The sequence below is a fragment of the Aspergillus karnatakaensis genome, assembly GCF_047715665.1.
Source record: "Aspergillus karnatakaensis strain CBS 102800 unplaced genomic scaffold BJY04scaffold_1, whole genome shotgun sequence".
Classification (NCBI taxonomy): domain Eukaryota; kingdom Fungi; phylum Ascomycota; class Eurotiomycetes; order Eurotiales; family Aspergillaceae; genus Aspergillus; species Aspergillus karnatakaensis.
Window position 1 is genome coordinate 1,066,733 of NW_027395713.1, and position 24,370 is coordinate 1,091,102.

The 24,370-nt window shown below is 51.5% G+C and overlaps 11 protein-coding genes across 11 annotated transcripts; 8 read left to right on the forward strand and 3 right to left on the reverse strand.

The window, feature by feature from the left end:
- Positions 1-552: 552 nt before the first annotated feature.
- BJY04DRAFT_212666 (uncharacterized protein) lies at positions 553-1,368 on the forward strand (the record flags this gene model as incomplete). The annotated part of the gene is made up of 3 exons (XM_073714647.1): positions 553-588; positions 644-710; positions 824-1,368. 3 exons carry the CDS (start codon positions 553-555, stop codon positions 1,366-1,368), a joined length of 648 nt encoding a protein of 215 aa, XP_073577452.1.
- A 537-nt stretch (positions 1,369-1,905) lies between these two features.
- BJY04DRAFT_212667 (uncharacterized protein) lies at positions 1,906-2,478 on the reverse strand (the record flags this gene model as incomplete). Its single annotated transcript, XM_073714648.1, has 3 exons — positions 1,906-2,207; positions 2,270-2,351; positions 2,437-2,478. The coding sequence occupies 3 exons, from the start codon at positions 2,476-2,478 to the stop codon at positions 1,906-1,908; spliced, it is 426 nt and encodes a 141-aa protein (XP_073577453.1).
- A 1,157-nt stretch (positions 2,479-3,635) lies between these two features.
- On the reverse strand, positions 3,636-5,218 carry BJY04DRAFT_212668 (tetratricopeptide repeat protein; the record flags this gene model as incomplete). Its single annotated transcript, XM_073714649.1, has 4 exons — positions 3,636-4,503; positions 4,567-4,846; positions 4,969-5,044; positions 5,108-5,218. 4 exons carry the CDS (start codon positions 5,216-5,218, stop codon positions 3,636-3,638), a joined length of 1,335 nt encoding a protein of 444 aa, XP_073577454.1.
- Positions 5,219-6,516: 1,298 nt separating this feature from the next.
- BJY04DRAFT_212669 (major facilitator superfamily domain-containing protein) lies at positions 6,517-8,292 on the forward strand (the record flags this gene model as incomplete). The annotated part of the gene is made up of 6 exons (XM_073714650.1): positions 6,517-6,710; positions 6,766-7,028; positions 7,085-7,122; positions 7,170-7,335; positions 7,381-7,470; positions 7,520-8,292. The coding sequence occupies 6 exons, from the start codon at positions 6,517-6,519 to the stop codon at positions 8,290-8,292; spliced, it is 1,524 nt and encodes a 507-aa protein (XP_073577455.1).
- A 686-nt stretch (positions 8,293-8,978) lies between these two features.
- On the reverse strand, positions 8,979-11,061 carry BJY04DRAFT_5436 (uncharacterized protein). The gene is made up of 4 exons (XM_073720607.1): positions 10,874-11,061; positions 10,778-10,821; positions 10,703-10,731; positions 8,979-10,654 (listed from the first exon to the last, which is right to left on the reverse strand). The coding sequence occupies exons 1-4, from the start codon at positions 10,960-10,962 to the stop codon at positions 9,665-9,667; spliced, it is 1,152 nt and encodes a 383-aa protein (XP_073577456.1). The 5' UTR covers positions 10,963-11,061; the 3' UTR covers positions 8,979-9,664.
- A 285-nt stretch (positions 11,062-11,346) lies between these two features.
- Positions 11,347-13,419, forward strand: BJY04DRAFT_176347 (putative choline transport protein). Its single transcript, XM_073709465.1, has 3 exons — positions 11,347-11,612; positions 11,770-12,413; positions 12,473-13,419. The coding sequence occupies exons 1-3, from the start codon at positions 11,455-11,457 to the stop codon at positions 13,306-13,308; spliced, it is 1,638 nt and encodes a 545-aa protein (XP_073577457.1). The 5' UTR covers positions 11,347-11,454; the 3' UTR covers positions 13,309-13,419.
- A 724-nt stretch (positions 13,420-14,143) lies between these two features.
- BJY04DRAFT_212672 (cold-shock protein) lies at positions 14,144-14,550 on the forward strand (the record flags this gene model as incomplete). The annotated part of the gene is made up of 2 exons (XM_073714651.1): positions 14,144-14,228; positions 14,318-14,550. 2 exons carry the CDS (start codon positions 14,144-14,146, stop codon positions 14,548-14,550), a joined length of 318 nt encoding a protein of 105 aa, XP_073577458.1.
- Positions 14,551-15,933: 1,383 nt separating this feature from the next.
- BJY04DRAFT_176353 (ammonium transporter) lies at positions 15,934-18,111 on the forward strand. Its single transcript, XM_073709466.1, has 4 exons — positions 15,934-16,222; positions 16,269-16,449; positions 16,501-16,821; positions 16,872-18,111. The coding sequence occupies exons 1-4, from the start codon at positions 15,948-15,950 to the stop codon at positions 17,565-17,567; spliced, it is 1,473 nt and encodes a 490-aa protein (XP_073577459.1). The 5' UTR covers positions 15,934-15,947; the 3' UTR covers positions 17,568-18,111.
- Positions 18,112-18,380: 269 nt separating this feature from the next.
- BJY04DRAFT_176355 (putative nucleoside diphosphatase (Ynd1)) lies at positions 18,381-21,394 on the forward strand. Its single transcript, XM_073709467.1, has 4 exons — positions 18,381-18,910; positions 18,973-19,007; positions 19,055-19,178; positions 19,227-21,394. Exons 1-4 carry the CDS (start codon positions 18,901-18,903, stop codon positions 21,176-21,178), a joined length of 2,121 nt encoding a protein of 706 aa, XP_073577460.1. The 5' UTR covers positions 18,381-18,900; the 3' UTR covers positions 21,179-21,394.
- Positions 21,395-21,421: 27 nt separating this feature from the next.
- Positions 21,422-22,767, forward strand: lea1 (U2 snRNP complex subunit LEA1). Its single transcript, XM_073709468.1, has 4 exons — positions 21,422-21,716; positions 21,803-21,843; positions 21,910-22,170; positions 22,286-22,767. The coding sequence occupies exons 1-4, from the start codon at positions 21,638-21,640 to the stop codon at positions 22,637-22,639; spliced, it is 735 nt and encodes a 244-aa protein (XP_073577461.1). The 5' UTR covers positions 21,422-21,637; the 3' UTR covers positions 22,640-22,767.
- A 355-nt stretch (positions 22,768-23,122) lies between these two features.
- On the forward strand, positions 23,123-24,363 carry BJY04DRAFT_176358 (uncharacterized protein). Its single transcript, XM_073709469.1, has 2 exons — positions 23,123-23,932; positions 24,010-24,363. The coding sequence occupies exons 1-2, from the start codon at positions 23,389-23,391 to the stop codon at positions 24,252-24,254; spliced, it is 789 nt and encodes a 262-aa protein (XP_073577462.1). The 5' UTR covers positions 23,123-23,388; the 3' UTR covers positions 24,255-24,363.
- The last annotated feature ends 7 nt before the right edge of the window (positions 24,364-24,370 follow it).

The following is a 24,370-nucleotide window of genomic DNA, read 5'->3' on the forward strand; positions in this document are numbered from 1 at the left end:
ATCGGCAATCCCACGTGCCTTAAAACTTGTTATTCATGTAAGGAGATCTTGGGGCCCATCAAACCTACCATATCAGCCATCTCAATCGTAGACATTCGCCTGCCGAAGTGACTAGCTTGAAGAGTATTGGGTAACAGGGCATGGGTCAGCTGTCATACAACTCTCTGGAGCAGAAGCAAAGGAGTCATGAATAAAATGTGAATATCACTCCACAAGGCTTTCACTGAAAGTGAAAACTATTCATCACCTGCAACTGAGACCTGAAACAACCAAGTGAACGCAACTCTCCATATCAACTCAGCAGTCACAGTTTCTTCCCATAAACATCTCTCGGCGTCCCCTCACATCTCAGCCTGAATAAACACAAGCTCCCACTCTTATTGTTCTTCCTAAACTACCTTCCTTTACTCTACTCTTTCTTCCTTTTCTTCATTAATACCTTCCAACTCTGTCCATAACCCTGATCCCTTCATCTACCTTCCAGTAACAAAGCTCATCTACCTCAATCCAGCCACAACCCACAATCCACCGAACAACCACTCCACCGCAATAATGCCGATGCGCTGGACTGACGAGAAGGAGAGCCTTGTATGTCCAACCACCCCCTTGCCATGTCCTTGATATCATTAACACCGCTCTCTAGCTCTGGAAAACCATCTTCAACACCCACGCATTCCACATCGACCTCGACGCCGTCTCTAAGGCTTGGCGTACGTTCGCTTTCCCCATATCCTCCCCTGCTCAGTCTCCTGCCCCCCATATGCGATCCTGCCACCCGTGTCCTTCCAACCTCGAAGACAAACTAACAAAGCCTCCATATTAGCCGAAGAAGAAAAGCCCACTCCCAAGGCCCTGAAAGAACACCTCTCCAAATGGCGCAAGGCCGGCGAGACAAAGGTTACCTTCGGCATGAGCGCGAAGAAGGGTGCTGCTGGAGACGGCGGTTCTGGGTCTGCGCCTGTTACCCCGCGCAAGAGGGGACCGAACAAGAAGACTCTTGCTGCCGCCGCGACTCCTAAGGGTACTGCTACTCCCAAGAATACCCCTACTTCCAAGGCGACTCCGAAGTGGGAGGGCAAGATAGCTGTAAGGACCCGAGAGGATGAACAAGACCAGGAGGAAGAGGAGGCAGTCGGACAGGAATTTGACCAGCAGATGCTTGACGACGAGCTCGACCAGAAAGAGGTCAAAATCAAGACAGAACTGGAGGATTTCGATAACAAGGCCGAGGCTTACCTTGCGGGTGTTGGTGTTGACGAAGATTATGATGAGGATGAGGATGTCGATGGGAACATGGACGTGGATTCTCCCGTCAAGAAGAAGAAGATCAAGGTTGAGAAGGTGGAGGACGGTGATGTTTTCTGTTGAATGCTCTAGGGAATTCTGCATTCTGTGCTTTGGGATTGTGCACTGGGGAGAGGAGAGAATCTTTACGCGCTTGGTTTTTTATTCAAGGAGGGTTGTGTCTAGTATGGCTTGACCAAAGCTGGATAGCTACATAGGGACACATTGCGGTTGATATCAGAAAGTTCAAGGATCATTTGCCATGGAGAATCTTTCCCTGCGTTTGCTATAATGTGCTCGCAATCTGTACCATCTCTTGTCCCTCAAAGGAGATCACTTGCATAGGAAACCTGCGTCCGTAGAAAAGCCCAAAAGCACCTGGTAAACTCTCTTCTCCAGTTCAAATAAGAGGGCATGACACCTGAGTCCACCGTGGAAGAAAATGAAAAAAGAAACCAATGAAAAAGACCCGAAAAAACGCAGAAAAAAAAAAAAGAACCACCCCTTCCAAACCAGTTACCGCACCAAAGATCCCCATGTCGACCTGGTCCCACCTGATCCCGACTTTAGAAAGAAATTCTGCTCGATGCTCGATATCCCAACTCATGCCCGAAAATTCCACTAAGCCATGTCCTCGTCTTCATCCTCAGCCTCCTCCTTTACCCCGCCCTCAGACTTAACATTGCCCTTAGCATCAGCCTCAGCCTCGGCTTTAGGTTCGGCCTTGGCCTTCTTCACTGAGACCCTAGGCTTACGCGTAGCCTTTCTCTTCTGAGGAGATACATCGGAAGCATCACCGGTATACCCCTTGCTGGTACCGTCTGCCTGATCCTCGTTGTCTTCGGTGGTGGTAGTCGCGGTGTCGGCACCGCCTCTCTTCTTCAAGCGCGCGAGGCGGTTACACACGGCGCCCGGGATGCAGTCTATACCATGGCAGTGGGAGTTAGACCAGTCTGGCTTTAGAAAAAGGGGAGAGGGAACATACTAGGGCCCATAAACTCAGCAAGCTTCTTGCTGTCGAGGGAGAGTTTCGCCTCTTTGATTTGCTCAAGGACGCCGAGGAGGAGCTGGATATTGCAGTTGATGTTAGTTTGGACTGTCCTAATAGAGAAGGGAAGGAAAGATAGAGGGAAGTCTTGGGAGAGGACGGACCTTGGCGTCTGCCTCGGCGTTCCAGACCATTTTACCGGACATTTTGGTCGTGGTGTGGTTTGCTGTGTGGATTTGATGGCGTGGGAGAATGCTGGAGAGGAATACTTGGGTGGAAGTGGATGATGATTGCTGGGAGATGACGAGGTGGTATGGAAAGGAGAAAGAACTCTGATCTGAGAGATGGATAAGAAGAGGTAAGGAAGATAGCTTCCAGAGAAGTCAAGAGAGTAAGAGGGACTGTGTTTTAGTGAAAGGAAAGATTGATTGTGTTGTGTTTCTGCTGGGCTGAGAGGAGATGGAGGTGATAAGGAACGGCTTCACTCTACCTTCGCTCCGAGACAACATCAAGAAACCCAGATCAATACTCTCACTGCCAGCCCCTGGTTGCTCGCCGTTCAAAAGGTATACGTAAAGCATGGCCCACTAGCCCTTCGAATTACCGCATTCCTACCCTTTTCAGCACACCATGCTCGAGCAAGTAATTCACTGCCCTCTGCCGTGGCGTCGATAATCATCACCTTTAAATAGTCATCATCCGGAAAGCTCGACTTGAGCTTCTCCACATCCCAGAATTTCTCGTTATTCTGCAGCTCACGAGTATGAATCTCGTGCGAGCCTGCAGCCCCAGATCAAACGGCGGAAGCGTCAAAAATATTGGCTTATGATGCAAGGTATAGGTAATCAGGGCGCTACCTAGGTATCACCCATCTGCAAGACGACACCCGGGCGATAGTGCAAGTGGTTCTCTATTTCAGCCTGGCCCGCCAGTTCTGGCCGTAAAGGTAGCCTTTCCAGCCGGACCGCTTGTAAACAACATACGGCGCTGTTGATGCTCCTGACTGGCGGCTGAGGGACAATCCGACGGGCGGACAGGGGCCAATCCAGCCGTTTGATGAAGCAACGCCAGGAAGACAGCCGAAAAAGCGACATAGAACAGTTCGGACCCGCCAATATGATACCTGCGGCAAAGCAATGCCACTGTCACTGTAGGGTGGGTAGCCATTGAACCCACTTGCCGTGACGGACGGACTGCATTCGAGAAGCGCACACATGATGTTAAAAGACAACAGCCTTCCAGGCGTCATCAAGCCATAGAGCTACTCCTCCAAGACGGCTGAGCCCCCGCCTGTGCTCACTATCTGGCTGTAGGCCTGACCGATGTTCTTCTGGACCTCCTCAAGATAGGGCCATCCCATCTGCTAAGCAAAGAAGACAAGCCCTTCCTCTTGTTGCTTGTGAATCCGAGACTGGACTTTATAGGCCTTCATATTAATGTCGAAGTCCTGATCTAGCAGTTCTTTGGAAAAGGCATAACCCCTCTCAGCCCTCTGACGATTCCCTTCAATTGTCTTTCTAGAGTCCGCGAGCCCCTGCCTTATAGGTCCACTTGCATTAGAGCCAGCAATCTCAATCGCACGCTGATATGACTTCCGCGCCTGCTTCGCATATCCGATCTTTAGCTGCGCAAATCCTAGCCGCGCCCATGCCTTTGCGTAATTCGGGTCCAATTGCGTCGCCATATATGCTTGTCCGGCGGCTTCCCAGAATTTCCCGAGGGAGGTATATGCACCCGAGTGGTTATTCCGGTAGATGGGGCTCGCGGGGTTGATCTCGATGGCTTGGAAATAGAGCTGCTCGGCAAGTTGCCAGTTCTTGTTCTGCATGGCCACGTTGCCTCCGGCTTTAAGTGCCTCCGCTTTCGCTCTCTGGTCGTCCGACAAGGGTCGATAGAGACTTGATGTGTCGACATGGGAGTCTTCTAGGACAATGTCCACGTTTTGAATGAAGAGGTCGGCGAGGGTCATAGAGGCGATTATTTGCGCAGTCAGCTCATTGAATACCAGGCCACCGACGTTTTCTAGGCGTCTGGCCAGCTCCTTTGCCAAAATGATTTGATTGAGAAAACTCCAGATGTTGTACTCTTTTTCTTGCGCGAACAGGAACTGTGCTACCCTGGTGTCCTCCGAGAAGTCTATGAAAACGTCTTTTCGATTGAGGGTCTGTATGAGAGGAACCAGCCACTTCTCGTGCTTTGAGCCAAATTCAGCTCCGACCAGGGCGGTTCTTCTATAGAGAATCAGCATCACAACATATCATCACTGGATGTTAAACACATCTTACACTATTCACCCAATGAACTCGATGAGATCAATATCATCTTTGACAGGATCAACACCCAGTTGCCTCGGGTTCCGAAGCTCGCTCACTCTCCTCAGGAGCTTCTGCGCCGGCACTCCCCCCATGGCAGCACCGCTGCACAAAACAGTCCGGTTTCTCGGACGCCCATGCCTCTCTTCATAGTCCCAGCATTCAAGGCCAAATCCTTCAGTCGTGACTGTTCTTGGGTTCTCATTCTCGTACGCAGGATGCGCCTCAATGCTAAAAAATGTTTCGTCTTCCGTGTCGTAGTCTATGGGATTTCCATCCAATGGTGTTTTTTTGACACTTTTTTTCTTTTTGTACAATTCTGGCGCCGCTGTCAAATAATTGATTCCCCTTCTTTCCGTCTGAGGTATACCAACGTATACATACCAAAAGATGGGTGTGCGGCTTTTGCAAGCCCTTTCTTGCTGTCATTCCACTCGGATGTGTATTTGCTCCGACCATCCTACGTTGTTTCGCCATAGATGAACGTCCCGCTGGTAATCAGACCGCTCAGGAAGGCTCGTACAGCGTCGTCACGCTTCGCCCTGATCATGAGCTCTGAAGGTGGCCATTCTGTCGACTCGACGACTGGCTCGCCTTGTCGACCGTTGTGCTGAGGAAGGTTCTCACTCTCCATGGTAAGATCCGCTTCCTTGAACGAGGTTCTGTTTTGATCTTTCCCACCCTCAAAAAGGAGAGGGCGTGATATACCGTGTTTGAATTCGCTACTCTTCCTCCTGACGTTGGTCACAGCCACAAACGATCCGAGGCGGAGCTACGCTACGTTGACGCTAGACGGCTGGATACGAGAATGCGTGCGCTCACACACGATTCTGCTGCGAGCAAAGAGGGGCAATTTCACTATATCATTACCGCATGCTCTACCCCATTGCCGGCAGTACACCGAACATGGACCTCTTAACCCACATCATGGACTCGACTCAAAGTCGGGTCGGTAGTCTCTATACAAGAATGTCAGATATGGAGAGCCAGTGAGGTGAAGATTGCGAATACAGGGCCAAGTTGACCAAATTGTCTTGGTACTGCACCGTCGCTTGGCTAGGTCTGCCTGGCAAGATTGACCTTCATCCTCGAGCTGTTGCAATGCGACTCTCGCCGGTCACGCTGTGCTTTCTCCAGCACGAGGAAGTGTACGACATAGCAAGACGCCTCCGGACTGGTAACCAATTGTCTAGACGCCTTAGCGAGCTTTCTATATCCGAGGATCCTGAGAGAGTGCTCAGGATTGTCTTTCCAAAATACACCGAGCAGTGTCCACTCGATTTGATGTCTCGTTCTGAACGAATTGTCGCTACAAAGCCGCACCTGAACGGATCGTTACATTCCATGCCCCGACCTCTTGAGCTTTGTAGCTACAGAAATGCCGAACATATTCTAACAATGTATTGACACTTTACGGGTACCTGTATTGGGTAGCATCGTGGGATGTATCGATTGCGTCAAGGTATCTCCGGCTCGGATAGAAGAAGAGGAATATTATATCCTCCGAGTTGAACGTGCCAAAATAAGCCTCTTGATATTGCAAAATCGGCACACAAGAGGGACGTGCTTACGGTCACAAGCATAGATGTGGCTGGCGCAGGATCATCAAACATGGTCTGTTATCCGCTCGGCGAGGGGCTTGATCGTCTCGGGGCCGAGCAGGATCTTCTATTCGTCCTTGGAGAACAAGGAGTATGTGTCTGCTGAGTTTGTGCATCTTAAGATTAAGTTCTACTGGCTGATACCAAGAAGCAATCTGATGAGACCTCGACGATTGACCAATACCTTTGCAGTGGCCAGCATTCCAATGTCCACTCACATGGACATGTGTAACAGCCTTGGTCAGCTTCTGACTATTTAAGCCCTGTAAGGGCTCCACAATCTCGATTCCAACAATTGCGCTGTCCTCTTCAGTCAAATGTAACGGAAGAAATGGCGGAGAAGATGATTAGATCTGAGATTGGGAGCACCACCCCCACCCCCAGCCTCAGTCCTATCCCCGAAGCCCCCACAATCACTCCCCTCAGCGACAATGAGAAGCTTATTGAGAAGAGACTCGTTCGCAGACTCGATCTCATGATCCTTCCTCTGATTGCCATGTCCTTCTTCCTCAACTGCATAGACCGGTACGTGTCCGCTAACCCTCCACTCTTGTTCGCAGCCCTAACCAAGAATCGTCAGGAACAACTACGCAGCCGCCCGTCTCCAACACATAGAACGCGATCTACACATGTCCGACGCGCAGTTCCAGACCGGGCTGAGCGTGTTCTATGTAGGATACACAATCTTCCAGATTCCGTCGAACATGGTACTAAACCACTTCGGTCGGCCGTCGTGGCATATCGGGCTGTCGATTCTAGCCTGGGGGCTGGTTACGGCTTGTACGAGCACGGTCAAGAGTTTTAATGGGTTGGTAGCCTGTAGAGTTGTTTTGGGATGTGTTGGTTTGTTCCCAAACCTTTCGTCCTTATAAAGTGACTGCCCTGCTGATGAAGTATAGAGGCTCCTGTGTATCCTGGGATGATATTTTATCTGTCGGTGAGTTGGGCTTTTATTAGAACATTAACCGTTGCTAATGATAGAAGAAATGGTACAAACAGTCCGAGCTTTCTCTCCGCTTGAGCATCTGCTTGTCGGCGGGAATCATTGCTTCTGCAACGGGGTCCTTGATAGCAGCGGGCATCTCTGCTAGCTTAGACGGTGCGCGAGGCCTTGAAGCATGGCGATGGTTATACATCATTGAAGGCGCAGGTATGTATTAGCTGTAAACCATCAACATCTGCTTAATCGTTCAAGTCTCTATTCTCGGCGGCTTCGTCCTCATCGCCCTCCTCCCGGATTTCCCACACACCTGGGCTGCACTCACGCCCGCAACGCGAGAAGTCGGTAAGACATTCTCGCCACTCCACTCTAAACTCGCTGACAAGGCAATCAGCAATCCGCCGCCTTACCCTAGAGACCAGCACAACAGACCTCGACAGCACCATCACCCCGCTACGCGGCCTTTACATGGCCCTCGCCGACCCAAAGCTCTACCTCATGACAGCGATAAACACCGGCATAATCGCCTCAATCGGATGCCAAAACTTCTTTCCAACCATGACTCGCAGCCTGGGGTACTCAAACATAATTTCGCTCCTCCTCGTCGCGCCGCCCTTCGTCTTCACAGCAATCTACAGCTGGATCCACAGCTACCTCTCCGACAAAACGGGCCACCGGTTCTGGTTCGTGTTCTACCCAGCTCCTATTGCGATAACGGGGTTTGTCATTTTCATGTCTCCAATCTCAAGCTTTGGGGTGCGCTATTTCAGTATGTTTTTGATGCTGTTCATCTACAGCATGAACACGGTAATATCTGCGTGGATTGCGAGTGTCATGAGTAGACCGCCTGCTAAGCGGGCTGCTGCGATGGGGTTTGTGAGTATGATTGCGAACGGGTGTGCGGTTTGGACGCCGTTTACGTATCGGGAGAGGGATAGTCCGCATTGGAGGTTGGCGTTGGGGATTGTGGTTGGCTTGCTTACGGTTTCTGCTGTGCTTAGTGTGGTTTTGAGGGGTGTGCTTGTTAGAATTAATAGGAGGTTTGATGAGAGGGAGAGGGAAATGGAAGGAGTGGAAGGGAGGAGAGTTGTTGATGAGAAGGGTGAGATGGAGGTTGGAGTGCAGAGGCAGAGCCAGGGGACCAGATCCTTCCGGTATCCAATTTAGATGGATGTGTAAATGGGGGTAAGTAACCAATCACTTTCCAGATTATGAGTGTTGGCCTCGGGCGTTCAACCGACAGGTGTCTCTAGTTAGCTAGACAGTGTTCTCCCTTTTTATGAACTCCAACATAGCGTTGATAATTGACCGGATGCGTATACGCATCAGTTGAGGATTGCCCACCTATCAGCTGCTAGGCGACCCTCATGGGCCTGGCCTTATCTCAGCTTAAATTTTCGTATTCGTAGCTACTACGTTCCGAAGGAGTAATGCTACTCCACCCCGTCAGTGGAGATACGTCGGTGCCTCCGAAACCATCCAGACTCAGAGAGTCCGGCTAATGGGGCTTCTGGAGAGGGAATGGCCTAGTTTCGCATAGTAAGGAAATATGTTCCTTGTGGCGTTGGGGAGATGAAAGCTGAGCAATCCACTGAGCTAACAAGAGAGAGACCTCCTTGTGGCTGAGAAGGATTCAAGTGGTGCCATGTCTCAGGCGAATAAAGTCATGAACCGAGGATAGGGGCGGTTCATGTAGCCTTAAGCTACTTCCAGTAGTTCATAATGCACGATGCAGGTTCACCGAGTGGTTCAGGGGCAGTGAGTTTCTCGAATTGAGGAATCGGAATTTCTGATAGGCGGAAGCAGAAGGCTCGGAGAAAGTCTCATGGTTACAATCGCTGTGATGTGCATTGTAGAGGCTGGTAGACCCATTACTGACGGGGGAATCATCCGGGAAGTGGAGGAATGGATCCAACTGTGATGCTCAACGTGCAACAGCAACGCACCCGTGGTCACCAACCATGGCAAGACCCAATCACAAACCTTAATCGAACCCCCAGGACCAGCCAATGCGGATGGGTTCCTTCGTTGCCGGCTTGCCGGTCATCCCGCGGTGTTCGAGATTTCTCCCAAAGTTCTCTCCTGAGACCTCGTTCCTGGTGCCCTGACTAGTGCCTTGGTGCACGGCAACAATGCCATTCTTGCGGAAATCGTGGTTTCCCTGAAACTCTAGACCGGTCTAGAAAACTCTCTCTGCTGGAGCACCATCCATCTGGAGTTAAGCCCACGAGACACGAGCGAGCTCTCACCGGCCCCCACGAGACCCGCTGGATCTCATTATGCCGCAAAGAACACCAATAACAGGCCAACATATACCGGAATCTCCGGACCGATCCTTTACCAGGGCCAATCCGAAAGCCGAGCCAGGGTGCTCTGACCGGGATCCTCATCCTTCGCCGATCCCTTGAACTTGCGGACCCCCACCACGCTGCCCCTTTCCCTTCCTCTGCTTCTCGGTCTCGCACAAACGGTTGCTCTGGAGTCTGCGGCAGTGGCCATGAAAAAACAAGGAAATATCATGATCTAATCTAACTCTCTTTTATGGAGACCGTTTCGGGTCCGCGTTCTGTTCCACATTGTACTCGACCTTCCGCCAGATTTCCAGCGGCACATCGCCCTCGCCCTGCTCCCCACTGTTGATCGCCTCTTGGCTGGCTGACGTGGCCAACACCTTCGACTCTGACCGCGCCTGCGACTGCTTCCACCACCGCGACTTGGACGCCTTCCCATCCGTAGACTTCTGCGTACGATTTGCGCTCGCGCCCGCAGTCACAGACGCAAGCTGCTGCGACAGACCGCCAGAGCGCGACGAAGGGTCCCCGTACCGATTCGTATTGTAGTTGCTGCTATACTGCGACAGCGCCTTGCCGAAGATCTTCCGTAGAAGCGGCCACCAACACATCAGATTGGCAACGTAGATCGCCGTGCTTGCCTCGCGAATATACCAAAGCTGGTAGATTGTTGTCTGGGGAGACGCAAAGTTGAAGTACTTGTTCAGGATCGCCGCGATCATCACAAACACACCGAGGAAGAGCACGCCCATGAGCAGGATCTTCTTCTTCAGCGGCATCTGCGTCTTCTGGAGCAATGGGATTGGAATAGCCAGCATCCATGCGTCCGAGGAGAGGTTGAATACCGCCTGCGTGATACTGTAGTGCTGATAGGTCGCGCACTGCGGGTTATCGACTGGGATAGCCCAGTACTGGCTGAAGGGCCGGCAGTAGACGGCGAAGTAGGTGATTTCGATGACCACGAATCCCAGCACGACGTAGGCGGCGAGACATTGCACGAAGAGGTGCCACCGCAGTCGGACAGTGAGCTTCCAGTACATTACGACCAGGCAGGTCTTCACCCCCCAGGTTGAGAGGAGCATGCATTGTTCGAGGCCGATGACGATCTTGCTTCCGTAGATACGATTAGCAACGTCTTGAGGGTCTGACAGGATGGATTCGAGTTCAGAGTGTGGAAAGAGGTTCGTGGCGTATTCGGCTGAGACGCGGATGAGGATGAGGAGGGTTGTGTAGACGGCCTGGGTGGTTAGTCTTCAACGTTTGTAGGAAGGCTCAGCGAGGCATACGAATGTAGCGGTCATGATATAGTCATCCGCTGGAGAAGTCAGCAATGCTCAAGTGTGACGGCCATATTCACTTACCCTGAAGATGCCTGATTCCTCCGTTGGATAGAGATCGTGAGATTCTGCTCCACTCAGCTTCAACAGTTTCAGCATCAGTCACACAGTGAAACATACATTCGGCCGGCAAAGATCACGACGGCGATACTCCAAAACACAACAGCCTCCACCAGGAGCTGGTGCGGGGTGGGTGAACTCTCCCCCATGGTCGGGACGGTGTGAGATCTTCAAGTGAGCATCGAATTCGGACAGAGCTTGTATAAAAGAAGGCAAAGGAGGGAGAAGTAATGAACAGACATGGAGAAGGATCCTCCTTTTTCACACCACAGGCAACAAAACAAGCCCTACTCGCTCGCACTCGGAGCCCTCCGGTCAGAAGAAGCCAATGCCATGCAATTGCCGCTGCAGAAACCGAACTCGCCATCACCTCATCATGCAAGCTGATCGGGTTCGGGCGAAGGAATCACATCCCTGGCCAGCGTAGTGGAAGGTTAATTGGAGCTAATGCACCACCCACATGCTAACTCGCTAGCATCATTCGCTGCCTATAACACTGCAGCCATTTGACTTTTTTTTTTTTTCTTTGTTCCCTCGCCCCCCCTGCCAACCTTTTCTTTGTTCTTCGTTTGTTCTTTTTTCTTTCCTTTTTGTGACCAACAATTGGGTTTGTGTGATAGGTCTCATCCAAGCAACAGAAAATGGGTGGGAAAAACAGCAACCTCCAGGGGACTGGCAAGAATGACGTCCAGGAACAAGTCGATGAGGTTCGCCTCGAAGCTGCATTGGGTCATAAGCAAGAGCTTGTTCGTGGATTTGGATTGTTCAGCTTGACCAGTCTGGGGATCATCATCGCCAAGTGAGTTCTGCATGCAATGCAACTGCAGTTGTCACAATTGCAAGAGCAATCGCAATCCCCTATCTTATCAATCCACCCCTCGATCATCAATCTACTATTTGATCTCATCCTTCGGAGAATTCTTCCTGTCGATCGCTCGCTAACCACCCACCTATAGCTCCTGGGCCGCAACAGGCGGAACAATTGTGACAGCGCTGTACAATGGCGGTCCCATGGCCGTTCTCTACGGCCTCATCGTCGTCAGCATCTTCTACGGCTTGATCTCCTTGTCGTTGTCCGAGCTGGCTTCCGCGATTCCATCCGCCGGCGGTGTCTACCACTGGTCTTCCGTCGTCGCAGGCCGACATGGCCGCGCAGCCGGTTTCTTCACGGGCTACCTAAACGCCTGCGCGTGGCTTCTCTCCGCTTCTTCCATGTCCTCTATCCTGGGTAACGAAGCGGTCGCCATGTACCTGCTCCGCAATCCCGACGTCGAGTGGCACAGCTGGCAGCCGTTTATCGTTTTTCAGATTGTGCTGTGGATGTGCTGCGGCATTGTCTGTACCGGAAACCGCTTCCTGCCGCTCTTGAACCGCGTTGCGCTTGTTCTGTCGATGGGCGGGTTGTTTATTACAATTGTCGTGTTGGCCGTTATGCCTGGCGTTAGGGAGGGAGGTCGACGCGCGAGTAACCGCCAGGTGTGGAGGACTTATTATAACGAGACGGGCGGATGGAATGATGCAATCTGCTTCCTGAGTGGGTTGTTGAATGCGGCGTTTGCGGTGGGCACGCCGGATTGTATCAGTCATTTGTCGGAGGAGGGTGAGTTCAGCCCACACGTCTCTTTCCTCTATAGACCGTTCCAAACTAATATTCTACAGTCCCTCAACCGGAACGCAAAGTCCCCCAAGGCATCATGCTGCAACTCCTCACAGCCTTTGCAACAGCTTTTGTTTACCTAGTCGCCCTCTTCTACGGCATCTCTGACATCGACGCTGTCTTCGACAGCAGCATCTCGTACTTCCCCACAGCCGAGATCTACCTGCAAGCAACCGGCTCAACCGCCGGCGCAGTCGGTCTCATCGCCCTCCTCTTCCTCGCGACCTTCCCCACTCTCATTGGAACCCTCACCACAGGCGGCCGAATGTGGTGGTCTCTAGCCCGCGACAACGCAACCCCCTTCGCGCCGTTCTTCGCGCGCGTCCACCCAACACTCAACGCACCGGTTAACGCCACGATCGGAATGAGCGCAATGGTCTCTTGCCTCGGGTGTATCTATGTCGGAAGCACAACTGCCTTCCAGGCGCTCATCTCGTCATTCATCGTCCTGTCCACACTCTCATATGCAGGCGCCATCATCCCACACGTCCTCACCCGTCGGAAGAAGGTTGTCCCTGGTCCCTTCGCAATGAGTGGTGTGGTTGGCTATATCGTGAACATTGGGTCGGTGGTGTATATCCTTGTTACCGTTGTATTCTTTTGCTTCCCGTTTGTGATGCCGGTTACGGTGCAAAATATGAACTATACGAGCGTTATTACTGTTGGCTTGATGACGCTTGTGGGGCTTTGGTGGGTCATTAGGGGGAATAGGGAGTATAAGGGGCCGGCTTACAGTATGGAGGCTGCGGAGAAGCTCGTCAGAGAGGGGGTTGAAGGGGTCAGAGAGAAAACAGGGGACACGGAGAGGGACTCGGAGGGGGAAGTGAATGCTGCCTAGAGGTCTGTCCTCTTCGCGAGCGAAAAAAGCTGGGGGCTGTATATTTATATCTAGCCTGAAGGTGACTGTGTATATATTGTATATAGCATAGAAGTATCTATTTACTGGACATGGACACGCAACCAGGATATTTGATAATTGCTCAGCACTTGCGTAGGCACAATATTAGCCGTCAAGCCAAGCCAAGTCGAATCAGCTAGGACTGTATGGCCTAGAACTCGCGACGAAGCTAAAGCTCATACCACCCTTCACCGTCTCGATTCCCGGACTCAAAGACCCTGTGATATACTCTCAGCGAACCAGAGTCGCTCCTTACCACGTGCCGGCCGAAAAGCACGGATATAGCACTCCACACTTGCGGTCTGGCTTTTAGGTGGTTTCTGGAAGAACCTTGTTCGGGAACCCGACTCACATTCCCCAGATGGATGAACAACCACCTGACCCTGAGGCCTGGCCTTCACTACGATAAACATAGAAATCCATACCAGTTTGGTGGTCTGATTCCATGGGCAGCTCCGGAAAAACGAGCCTATGGGTACTAGATCTGCACCCCTTCGGCAACGCTAACCAATAACTAGCGCCGATCATGGAGCAATCGCTTAGAACGGCCAGGAGAGGGGCAGCCTTGCAGCAGAATCATTCTCGTCACACATGTAGTCCCGGTCCGGTCCCTCTGCTGAGACCGGGAAGAATCGGATGATCTCGCACCAGCGGAAGAGAACACCATGAGGGATATATAACTCACCAAGATATCCTCGACTTTGAAGAGCCAGAACAGAGCACACGAGCACACGACAGTATCAGCGCAGGGTTATTTAGTCATATAATCTTCATCATGTCTACCACTACTACAAGGCCGATCAACATCACCCTCCCACTCCTCCTCAAGACTCCCTCTGCGCCGTCTTCTCCTGTGGAATGTATGATCCTTTTCATTCTATTCCAGCTATACTATACCCCTACCGCTCAATCAACCCACACTACTGATCCCGTCACTAATAATATTCAGCCCCGCAAACACCCATGTCCCCCTCCACAGCAAACCGCCAATTTGGCACCATAAAATGTTACAACGAAGCCCAAGGCTTCGGGTTCATCACCTCTGAGTTCGGCGGCGAGCTCATCCTCCGCTCGCAGGCGGTTGTTCCTGTGGGCACACTGAGAGAGGGGATGAGAGTTTCGTATGAGGCTGTTCAAGGACCTGTGCTGCTAATGGCAGATCAGGTTATTCCGGAGGAGTGAGGGTTGAGTTAGCTTGGGTTGAAGTCAGGCTGGCTGTGTGGATATGAGACGGTATATGATGATTTGATGAGTGTATGATAAAGTATGAATTTGCATAATACGAATGAGGTCTTTCTAGCGGGAAATAGATCGGATTGGTACATGTTCAAGATTGTACTGTCAATAATGAGTACTTGTACCCTTGAGTCTTCGCCAAGTTCACTATCCTACATAGTAGTTACGAATTCACGTGTATATATGCAGATATATGGTTCTCGGCGACAAGCCTCGGCATGCAGTAATGCGGGGAGAACACATAGAAGCATCGCATTGTAGCTGCACCAGTTGCTAAAGAGGGTTGTTGTTGTCTTTACTCAAGGATTAGCGCTATTAGGGTGGTCAGACAAGCGAGTTGAACGATTAGAATACATGAATGTGGTATTTTTATGTCTTGAGATCAGTATAGGCACGGAAAATATAAAGGTAATAGTGGAAGCAGGAGGTTGAGGCGATAGCTAAGGTCGATCATGAAGCACATGACCCCGCAATGAGATGCCGTGCAGCTTCTTGACTCATTCATGAACACCTACCTGCTCCAACACCAGCATCGTCCTCTGAGTCAGCCTCATCTCATTATTCATTTCACATCCAAATGGCATCAAGCAAGCCATCGGCATGCTAATCTGACCGTCGGTAAGTACCCCGTGTGGTTGGATGGCTGACAACCCCAGCCTGCTTGTCCCAAACACCTGGCCAAACACCTGGAGCTCGATAGCCCCGAGTACGATGCTGCAGGTAATATCCTTATTATTCCATCTAATAGGAGGTTCAACGCGGCTGGGTTTGAGCTATACACAGGCAGTTACCCCGGCGCCCAATGGCAACAGCTGAACGCGCTATCTCTCACCAATGACGATCATGCATATCCAGGACCTCGACGCACCCCGATATCTCGCTTCAGCCTTGCTACCATCTCGCACTAAACCCCAGCAGGTTGTGTTTTCCGGGGATACAGACTAAGACGAATCTCGCCGCTCTCATTGGAAGCTGTGCAGCTCTATCTTATCAGCACCGTCGAGCTCCCCGATCTTGTACCTTGGCATCGCGGTATCAAGACTTTCAGATAAGGTCAAAGAACGCTCCTATCATTGTGAGTCCGTCTAGGATGCTGTTCTTGGTATAAGACATTCACAGGTGGACTCTTGGCCTCAAGATAACAGCTCTTCCGTACTCTTGGCTCGCTAATAGTCGCGAAAGAGGGGCGATAATCATGGAACGGACCCAGCTATCTGAGATCAGCAGAGTATCCGGCGCAGGATAAATATGCGATGAGATCCTCTGCGGGGTTTGGTGAAGCAGCCTGCCCTGCAAGAGCCTGCTGAAGATTTGGTCCAGCGCTTCGCGAACGAGCACTCACCATGTCCACTGTGAGTCGATTTCATTTACAGGCACTACAGCCAGCTAATCTATCAACTCAGCCAGAATATGAACCCTCGATGCCAGATGGCGGAGACACGACCCAAATCGACGTGAATGCCCCGTTTGCCGGCCTTGAATTCCACTCGATCTACATCGTCGCCTGTACCTTTATCGTCTTCTTCATCCTTCCTGGTGTTGCGCTCCTATACAGTGGCTTGACAAGGAGGAAGTCTGCAATGACATTTTTGTTCCAGGCGCTGTTGATTCTGGCTGTGTATGTTGTCATCACGCTGCAGCAAATTGCAAGCTAACCAACGTAGAACCACCTTCCAGTGGATATTTTGGGGGTACTCCCTCACCTACTCTCGAAATGGCGGTCCCTTCATCGGCACACTGCGAAACTTTGGTCTTATGGAAGTCATGGCTGCCCCGTCGCCAGGCTCGGCTGTCCTTCCCGAGATTCTCTTCGTCATGTTCCAGCTTCTTTTCGGAGCATGCACGGTGAGTACCACTCGATACCTGATATTCTCATGCGGTAACTGACTGCAACAGGTGATGATTGTCGCTGGTGGTGCATTTGAACGTGGCAACATCCTTGCTCTCCTCATTTTCTCCTTCTTTTGGGAGACAATCGTATACTGCCCGCTCGCCCGTTGGACCTGGAGCAGCCAAGGCTGGCTCTACAACCTTCCCTCTATCGACTTTGCCGGCGGTGGCCCCGTCCACATTGCCTCTGGCTGCGCTTCCCTAGCTTACGCCGTCGTCCTCGGAAAGCGCCGCGGATACCCCGACGCTTCCATGAGGAGACCTCACAACACAACCCTGGTGTTTATCGGTACCATCTTCATCTGGACCGGCTGGCTTGGATTCAACGTGCGTCCTCATCTCCCCGCATATACACTCACAACTAATTAAGATAACAGGGCGGTTCAACCCTCAGCGCCAGCGTTCGCGGCTACCTCGCAATAATGAATACCAACGTCGCCGCCTCCACCGGAATCCTCGGCTGGGTCCTTGTCGACATGATCCGCAACAAAGGCAAATTCTCGGTCGTTGGCGCTTGCGAAGGTGCAATTGCCGGTTTAGTCGGCATCACCCCGGCAGCCGGATGCGTGACCGTCTGGCTAGGCGCGCTAATCGGCTTTCTCACCGGCATTGTGTGCAGTCTCTGTAAGAACCTCAACGACTGGATCCGGGTTGATGAGGGGATGGATGTCTTCAAGCTCCATGGTGTCGGTGGCATGGTTGGCTCGTTCCTCACCGGCATTTTCGCAGACCACTATATCTCTGCCCTGGATGGCGGGACTCTCATCCCTGGAGCAATCAACGGGGAGGGAGTGCAGGTTGGAAAGCAGCTTGCAGAGATCTGTGCGGTCTCGGCGTACTCGTTTGTTGTCACCGCGGTTTTGTTGATGATCATGAAGTACATTCCGTTCCTGGGGTTGAGAGTGAGTGAAGAGGCGGAGATGGTTGGACTTGATGCTTCGTTCTTCGTCGATGAACAGATTGGTGACTTTTCGCTGCTTGAGCGTATCAATGCGTCGCCGTTGATGGGGGTTTCTAAGGCGCCGTCGAGTGAGGTGCAGACTGCTGAGGGGACGGAGATCAAGTCTGCTTAAGCTCTTGACTCCAGGTTTTGAAGCTATGTCTCCTTTGTTGAGGTTGTAGTGTTAATTGATCTAATACTTGAACTGGTACTCTTGGTTATAACTAATCATAGGAGTAGGTTTGACTGTTGACAAGAACCCATTCGGCTGGATGTCACATTATCAGAACAATAACCTCCCCACCATCCCCAACCTCAACACACCCTCGTAGTCTCAGGGCTCTTTTACGCCTTATAGAATGGCAAAAAAATGTTCCGCTCGAAACATCGACTACGATTCCCGCTGTAGACTGGGTGGTTGATATGGTAAAAGGAAGGGGGTGTTGATGGAAATTTGGTATCGTGTTGAAGAACTTTATGTTGTTGGTATACAGGTCGCCTTGCGGTTGATCAATAAGGAGCGCATCTGCCTCAGGCGTCCACTCTTATATTGACCGGAGATTTATTTGAGCTAGGGGTAGTCTAGACCTTTGGGCAGTCCACACGAAGCCCACTCGGAGTATCGTATCAGACAATATCGTAAATCATTCATTCTCTAATAATGAATTGTACTCCGTACTGCCGGACTCAAAAGATGATAACGGTCTATCAATCAGTGAGGTCATGCCCTGAAGATCCCCCAGCGCGCCGAAGTGCATGCATCCGTCAACTGCAGCGGTTCTGGACCCCAGCCTTTGCTCTTATCAGGGTCATCCTTGGCAGACACTTGGCCAATCACACCTTGCATTTTGGCACGCCGGCCAAGAGAGCTTGCGTCACCCCCGACTATTAATATAGGGGTCTGCTGGCGATGGCAACTGCTGGCGACGGTACAATGCAGGCAGGAGGAAAGGAATAATTCCACCAGCCTTGAGACACTGATATTGTCCCCCTTCTGCGCCTACGACATCAGTCAATTCCTGAAATCCAGAGAGAAATCGAGGAAACCAGCCCCACCGGTGACGGTTGGACCGAGCCGAAAACAGACTAGCGTTGTCGCAGCGGATCTGCAGGCTGTCGCGTCCTTTTTTTGCTGCAACTGTCGCCATCGATCCCGCTGTTATCGTTGGCCTCACCTCACCACCTGCACTCTTCCCCCTCTCCTCACTTTCCTCTCCTCGTTTCCCTGTCCTTCTGTCGTTTCAGCTTCCTTTCGGTTGCAACCCCTCTTCGTTCGCAAAGCCACTCGTTTCAACTCGCTCAGCTCCATCCTTTACAACCCCTCGGACACTCCCCGTCGCCACTTTTATCGCTGAATTCCCCGGATTCACCACCCCTCTCAATCAGACCCTTTGGGATCGTTCCTCGTTCGGCCTCGAGTGTCATGCCAATTTTATAAACAGCTTCAAACCATATCACCAGCCCTCATGGGTAAATGTAAGTCACCTGTGCGCTCCAATTTGACAATCAGTGTGACATGGCTGACGATCGCTCCCCAGGGCACTACGGTATCGTCCTCGATGCAGGATCATCTGTCAGTTCAGTCCAACGTTGTCGAATACAGCTTCTAACATACAGCAGGGGACTCGAGTTCATGTCTACCGCTGGCTGGATAACGCCGTTGCGCGCAAGGAGTCCGGTCATGACCTTAAATCACTCCCGGAGATCAAAACGAAATCGAGCTGGGTGAAGAAGATACACCCTGGTATGCTTGTCGTACAGGACTGGAATTGATGGTTCTAACAACAAGCAGGAGTTTCCACTTTCGCGGATCGCCCGGAGGAAATCGGCCCAGAACATCTGTCAGAGCTACTCGAATTTGCTCGCGACATTGTACCCGACGATGCAATCAAAGATACACCGATCTTCCTTCTCGCTACTGCTGGAATGCGCCTGGTGGAGGACGTGAAACAGAAACTCTTATTGGATCATATTTGCTCGTACGCTCGCGAGAACTTCGACTTTGCGCTGCCGGACTGCAATTTACATATTCAGGTTATTCCTGGGGTTACGGAAGGACTCTACGGTTGGGTTGCGACAAACTATCTGCTTGGAAGCTTCGACTCGCCCGGACAGCATGACCATAGAAAGGGACATCATACGTACGGATTTCTCGACATGGGTGGGGCATCGGCCCAGATTGCATTCGCCCCGAACGCGACGGAAAGTGAGAAGCATGCAAACGATCTGACTCTTCTCCGGCTGCGGAATATAGACGGTTCCACGCAAGAGCATCGGGTTTTTGTTACCTCCTGGCTGGAGTTTGGAGTGCGAGAAGCGCGCCGCCGGTATCTCACCGCACTGCAGAGCGCGCTCGGTACAGAGAACGTGAAGGAATTCCCCGATCCATGTCTACCCGCCGGCCTTCGAACGACACTAGATGGAAAGGCCGTGGAAGGCGAACCAGCACACTACCTCTTGGGAACTGGAAAGTTCGATGAGTGCCTGCGCGGAACGTACCCTCTACTCGACAAGGATGCACCATGTCAAGATGAGCCCTGTTTGCTTCATGGCATTCACGTCCCAGCCATCGACTTTGACGTCAACCACTTTGTCGGTATCAGTGAGTACTGGCATACTACGCACGAAGTTTTCGAGATGGGACACACCGACAAAGCGTACGATTTCAACACCTACCAGCAACGAGTCGAGGCGTTTTGTTCACAAGATTGGGAAAGCATCGAACAGGGTATTTCCGAGCACAAATGGGGAAAGAAATTGGATCACGAGAAAGCTTATGAGGTTTGCTTTAAGGCTTCTTGGATCATCAACGTTCTCCACGACGGTATTGGTGTGCCCCGCGTTGGTCTTGAGCCAATGTCAACTGCCACCAACGGAACGAAGGAAATCCTCGAACACGGGAAGAACAAAGGCTATCTCGATGCCTTCCAGGCTGTCAACAAGATTGACGCGACGGAAGTTAGCTGGACTCTTGGAAAAATGGTGCTGTACGCTGCATCCCAAGTTCCTGTTGAGACCCAAGAGGCCCTTCCTGTTGGTTTCGGAAGTAATGTTGCCGGTGTCCCTAGCGACTTCCAGTTCCCTAGTGCCGAGTTGCTGCCGAGCACTGAGAACCTCCACGAGGAGTCATGGCAGGAGGCCCTTTTCGAGGGCAGCTCATCACGCCGCATCCCTGGTTTCATATTATTTATCCTCATCATTATTCTCGCCCTCTTCTTCCTCTGCGGTCGTGGCCGCCGCCTCAAACTCTACCACAAGGTCAACAGTATACTCAAACGGGGACGCGGCCGCTCAATACAGCAAAGAAAGCGCAAGGCATCTGCACCAGTCAAGCCATCGTTCTTTGGCACCCGCGGACCGTCGTATGAGCGTATCTTGGAAGAAGGTGTTCAAGACATCGAGCTCGTTGGTTCAGATTCCAGCCGATCATCATATGACAACATTTCTGACAACGAGTCGACTGCCTTTCTACCACCAAAGCGCACACCTAGCTGGGGAAATCACAGCCCGGCCCGTCTGAACTTTACCCACGACAACTCCTCGTCTGCGACTATTGGCCTTGGTATAACCACTGCGCCCCCGTCCATCGATCGCAGCGGCCTTGTCGTGAGAACAGAAAGCAGAGACCACCTAGCCCCCGTTGCGCTAGCCCCGACGACAAACGGCCGCCGATCTCGAGCGCCTAGTCCGTCACGGTCACATTCTCACAAGTCGCCTGGGACTACACCTCTCGTACACGATTAATGCTAATGTTTGATGTTTCATTGCATACACGGAGTTTGGCAGTGATTCTCTAACTGATTTGATTCTTGTCCTCAGGAGTACATACATACAGGGTGCAGCCTCGCTATTCGGCCAGTGGCGCGTTGGAGTTATATACACTTTAATCATATTTTGTACCAATAGACAGACCATTCGAATCTTGTATCGCAAGAACGCTCACTCAAATTACCCCTTCAGCCTGTAGGTCGTATCAACCATTCAAGAACAGATCACGTGCCATGGCAGCAAAACCGGAAGCAAAACCGGAGTATCCTAGACCGCCCGGCAGAATCTTCTGCCCAAGCTCAGAAATCAACGCGAGCAGCAGCACCAGCTCATCAATTCCAATTTATACCTGTCTGTTCGGTTCTTCGCCATAACCTCTATACCCTCCTCTTCCCTCCGTTACATTCTGCACGACTTTCTATCAAAACCGCCGCCATGCGCTTAACAGTCGAGCTGATCCAAAACTCACTCTCGTACATCAACCCGCTCAAGGACCGCGAGCTGGATCTCCGAGGTGCGTTCCACACACACTGCCTGAAAGGGACAGATACTACATTTGCTTGAGCTGCGTTGATATCGACCTTTGTTGGTGGACTTTAGGGCACAAGATTCCGGCGATTGAGAATCTGGGTGTTGCAAAGGTTGGTCTTGCTTTTTCTCGTTCTTCTTGTTAGAGGGGGATTGCTAACTCAGGCGTCTAACTCCAGGATCAAGACTCCATCGACTTTACAGACAATGACATCTCGTCACTGGGCAACTTCCCGTTCTTCCCGCGCCTGCGCACGCTCCTTCTAGCCAGGAACAGAATCCGGCAGATCCAGGCGAATGTCTCGACTTCGATTCCGGGGTTAACGACGCTGGTGCTGACGGCGAATAATATTGCTGAGCTTGCGGATCTTGAGCCGTTAAGGGGGTTAGAGAAGTTGACGCATTTGGTCGTGCTGGATAATCCGGTTGCGAGGAAGGAGGTGAGCTTTTCCCTTGCTCTCTGTCCTCATCTGTGTTGCATGTTATCGGGACTCTGGAATAAAGGGAAGGGAATAATTTCATATGGATTCGAGGACTAACGGATTTGCTCTCCAGAACTACCGCCTCTGGCTCATCCACCGCCTGCCCAGCGTGCGCTTCCTCGACTACGCGAAAGTGAAAGACTCCGAGCGATCAAAAGCCACCGAGCTCTTCGGGACGATTGAAGAACCCTCCGCGCTCGCGAGTAAAATCCTTGGCGTCAAGTCTCGCACCTTTGATGTCCCGGCTGGTGGGGCGGCCGCGCCGGCTGAGAAGGGTCTGCGCGTGAAGTTGACGGATGCGGAGAGGAAGAATGTCGAGCGCATGATTCGCGAGGCCAAGAGTTTGGCGGAGATTGCGAAGTTGGAGAGGGAGTTGAATGAGGGGAGGATACCGGCTGGTGCTGCGGAGGATCGGATGGAGATGTGATTTGGGAGTTAAAGGGGAATCATGATACCTGGTAGATGAATGGAGGCGGACAGTGGGTTGGGTATGATGTATATCTATTTATTGAGTTTTCCATCTACGGCGTTCAATCGGTGTGGTATAATACTTTGGGATCATTTGATCATCTCAATTCTTCCTCGTAAACGTCTTGTTATACTCTGTACGGAGTAGGTTAATCCATATTCTAATTGGCCACCGGTCGTTGGACCTCCTGGATATCATTTTTTCCCGGCCTGCGCTCCTGAACCTTTTGTTCCTTTGGGCTATTGGAAACCCTATATATACATATCTGTTGGGTATAGGCGCGTCTACCTAATATTTCAAGCATGACCCATGGTGAGGAAGACAAACATTTAGTATCTATCCCCTTAATGCTCTTCGATACTCTAGCAACATCACTTGCAAAGAATAGATCCAGACGATGAGGGATGTAGGAAACGAAAGCCGACGACCCCAGGGCTGATGATCAGATAAGATAAGCGGCTCCAGCGGATTTGTGGGTGAGGTCATCCGCTCATGATTGTGACCTCAACTACACTCATCATTCTCATAGGAGGTGGATATTGCACCTCAATTCGCCGGAGCATCATTCTAAATCTATAACTTCTCTATCATCGTCAGCATACTCAAGCTTGAACCTCAAACAACAAACAACAAACAATCAGCTCTCAACCATCACTTGCGAACCTGAACATCAACCCCTCACCCCGCACTGTGAAGCAACCACCACAATGCCTCCCCCAGTCGCACCCTGGAGATCCTCCTTCCTCTCAACGCTCTCCAAAACAAAATCCTCCTCCTTCACTCTCTCAACCATAACCACAAACACCGCAACAAACACCGCCTCCCCACGCTCGCGCACCGTCGAATTCCGCGGCTTCTTCCCCCGCCCCCCCTCCGATCTGCACCACTCCGCAATCGACTCTCTCAAGGCCCAGAACATCGGTCTAAACCCAGATGTCTACGAAAGCGACTTCCTCTCGCTAACCACCGATGTTCGCATGAAGAAAATGGGCGAGCTCAAGGAAGGCGATGAAGTCGAGGGTGTATTCTGGGTTGAGGAGGCGAGTGCGCAGTGGAGGGTCAAGGGGAGGGCGGTGGCTGTTGGTGAGCCTTCAGTCCATGGGAGGGAGATTGGGAGTGAGGAGAGGCAGTCCAGAGAGAGGATTCAGAGGGGGTTGAGGGTTAAGAGTGGGCGGGAGGGAGAAGTGCAGGGTTGGGACTGGGAGAGGGCGATTGCGGGGTATTTTGCGAACCATACGCCTGTTATGCGAGGTCTGTTCCCCCGGCATCCTTCTTGTTTTCTATTCTATGTACAGGTATAGATGGAATGTATGCTAATTCATGTACAGGAACATTTAAGTCCCCGCCACCCGGCCGACCGAGGTCTGAGAAGCCTTCAGATCCGGAGTTGAAGCTTGGAGCGAAGGTTGAGGATTTGAATGATCCAGTTGCGAGGGCAAATTTTCGTGTTCTAGTTGTTTGCCCTGAGGAGGTGGAGGTGCTGGATTTCTCGAATCCGGATGATGTGCGTAGGACGAAGTGGGTGTTTAGTGAAGGAGAGCAGAGCTGGACGGAGACGGAGTTGTGGCCTTAGGTTTGGTTATGAATGAGATGGTGGCTACAGAGGTTGTATATTCCTGTCTTATATAGAAAGTGCGATGGACAGCACAAGAGGTCGCTGATAATGGAACTGTTTTGATCTACATGGTC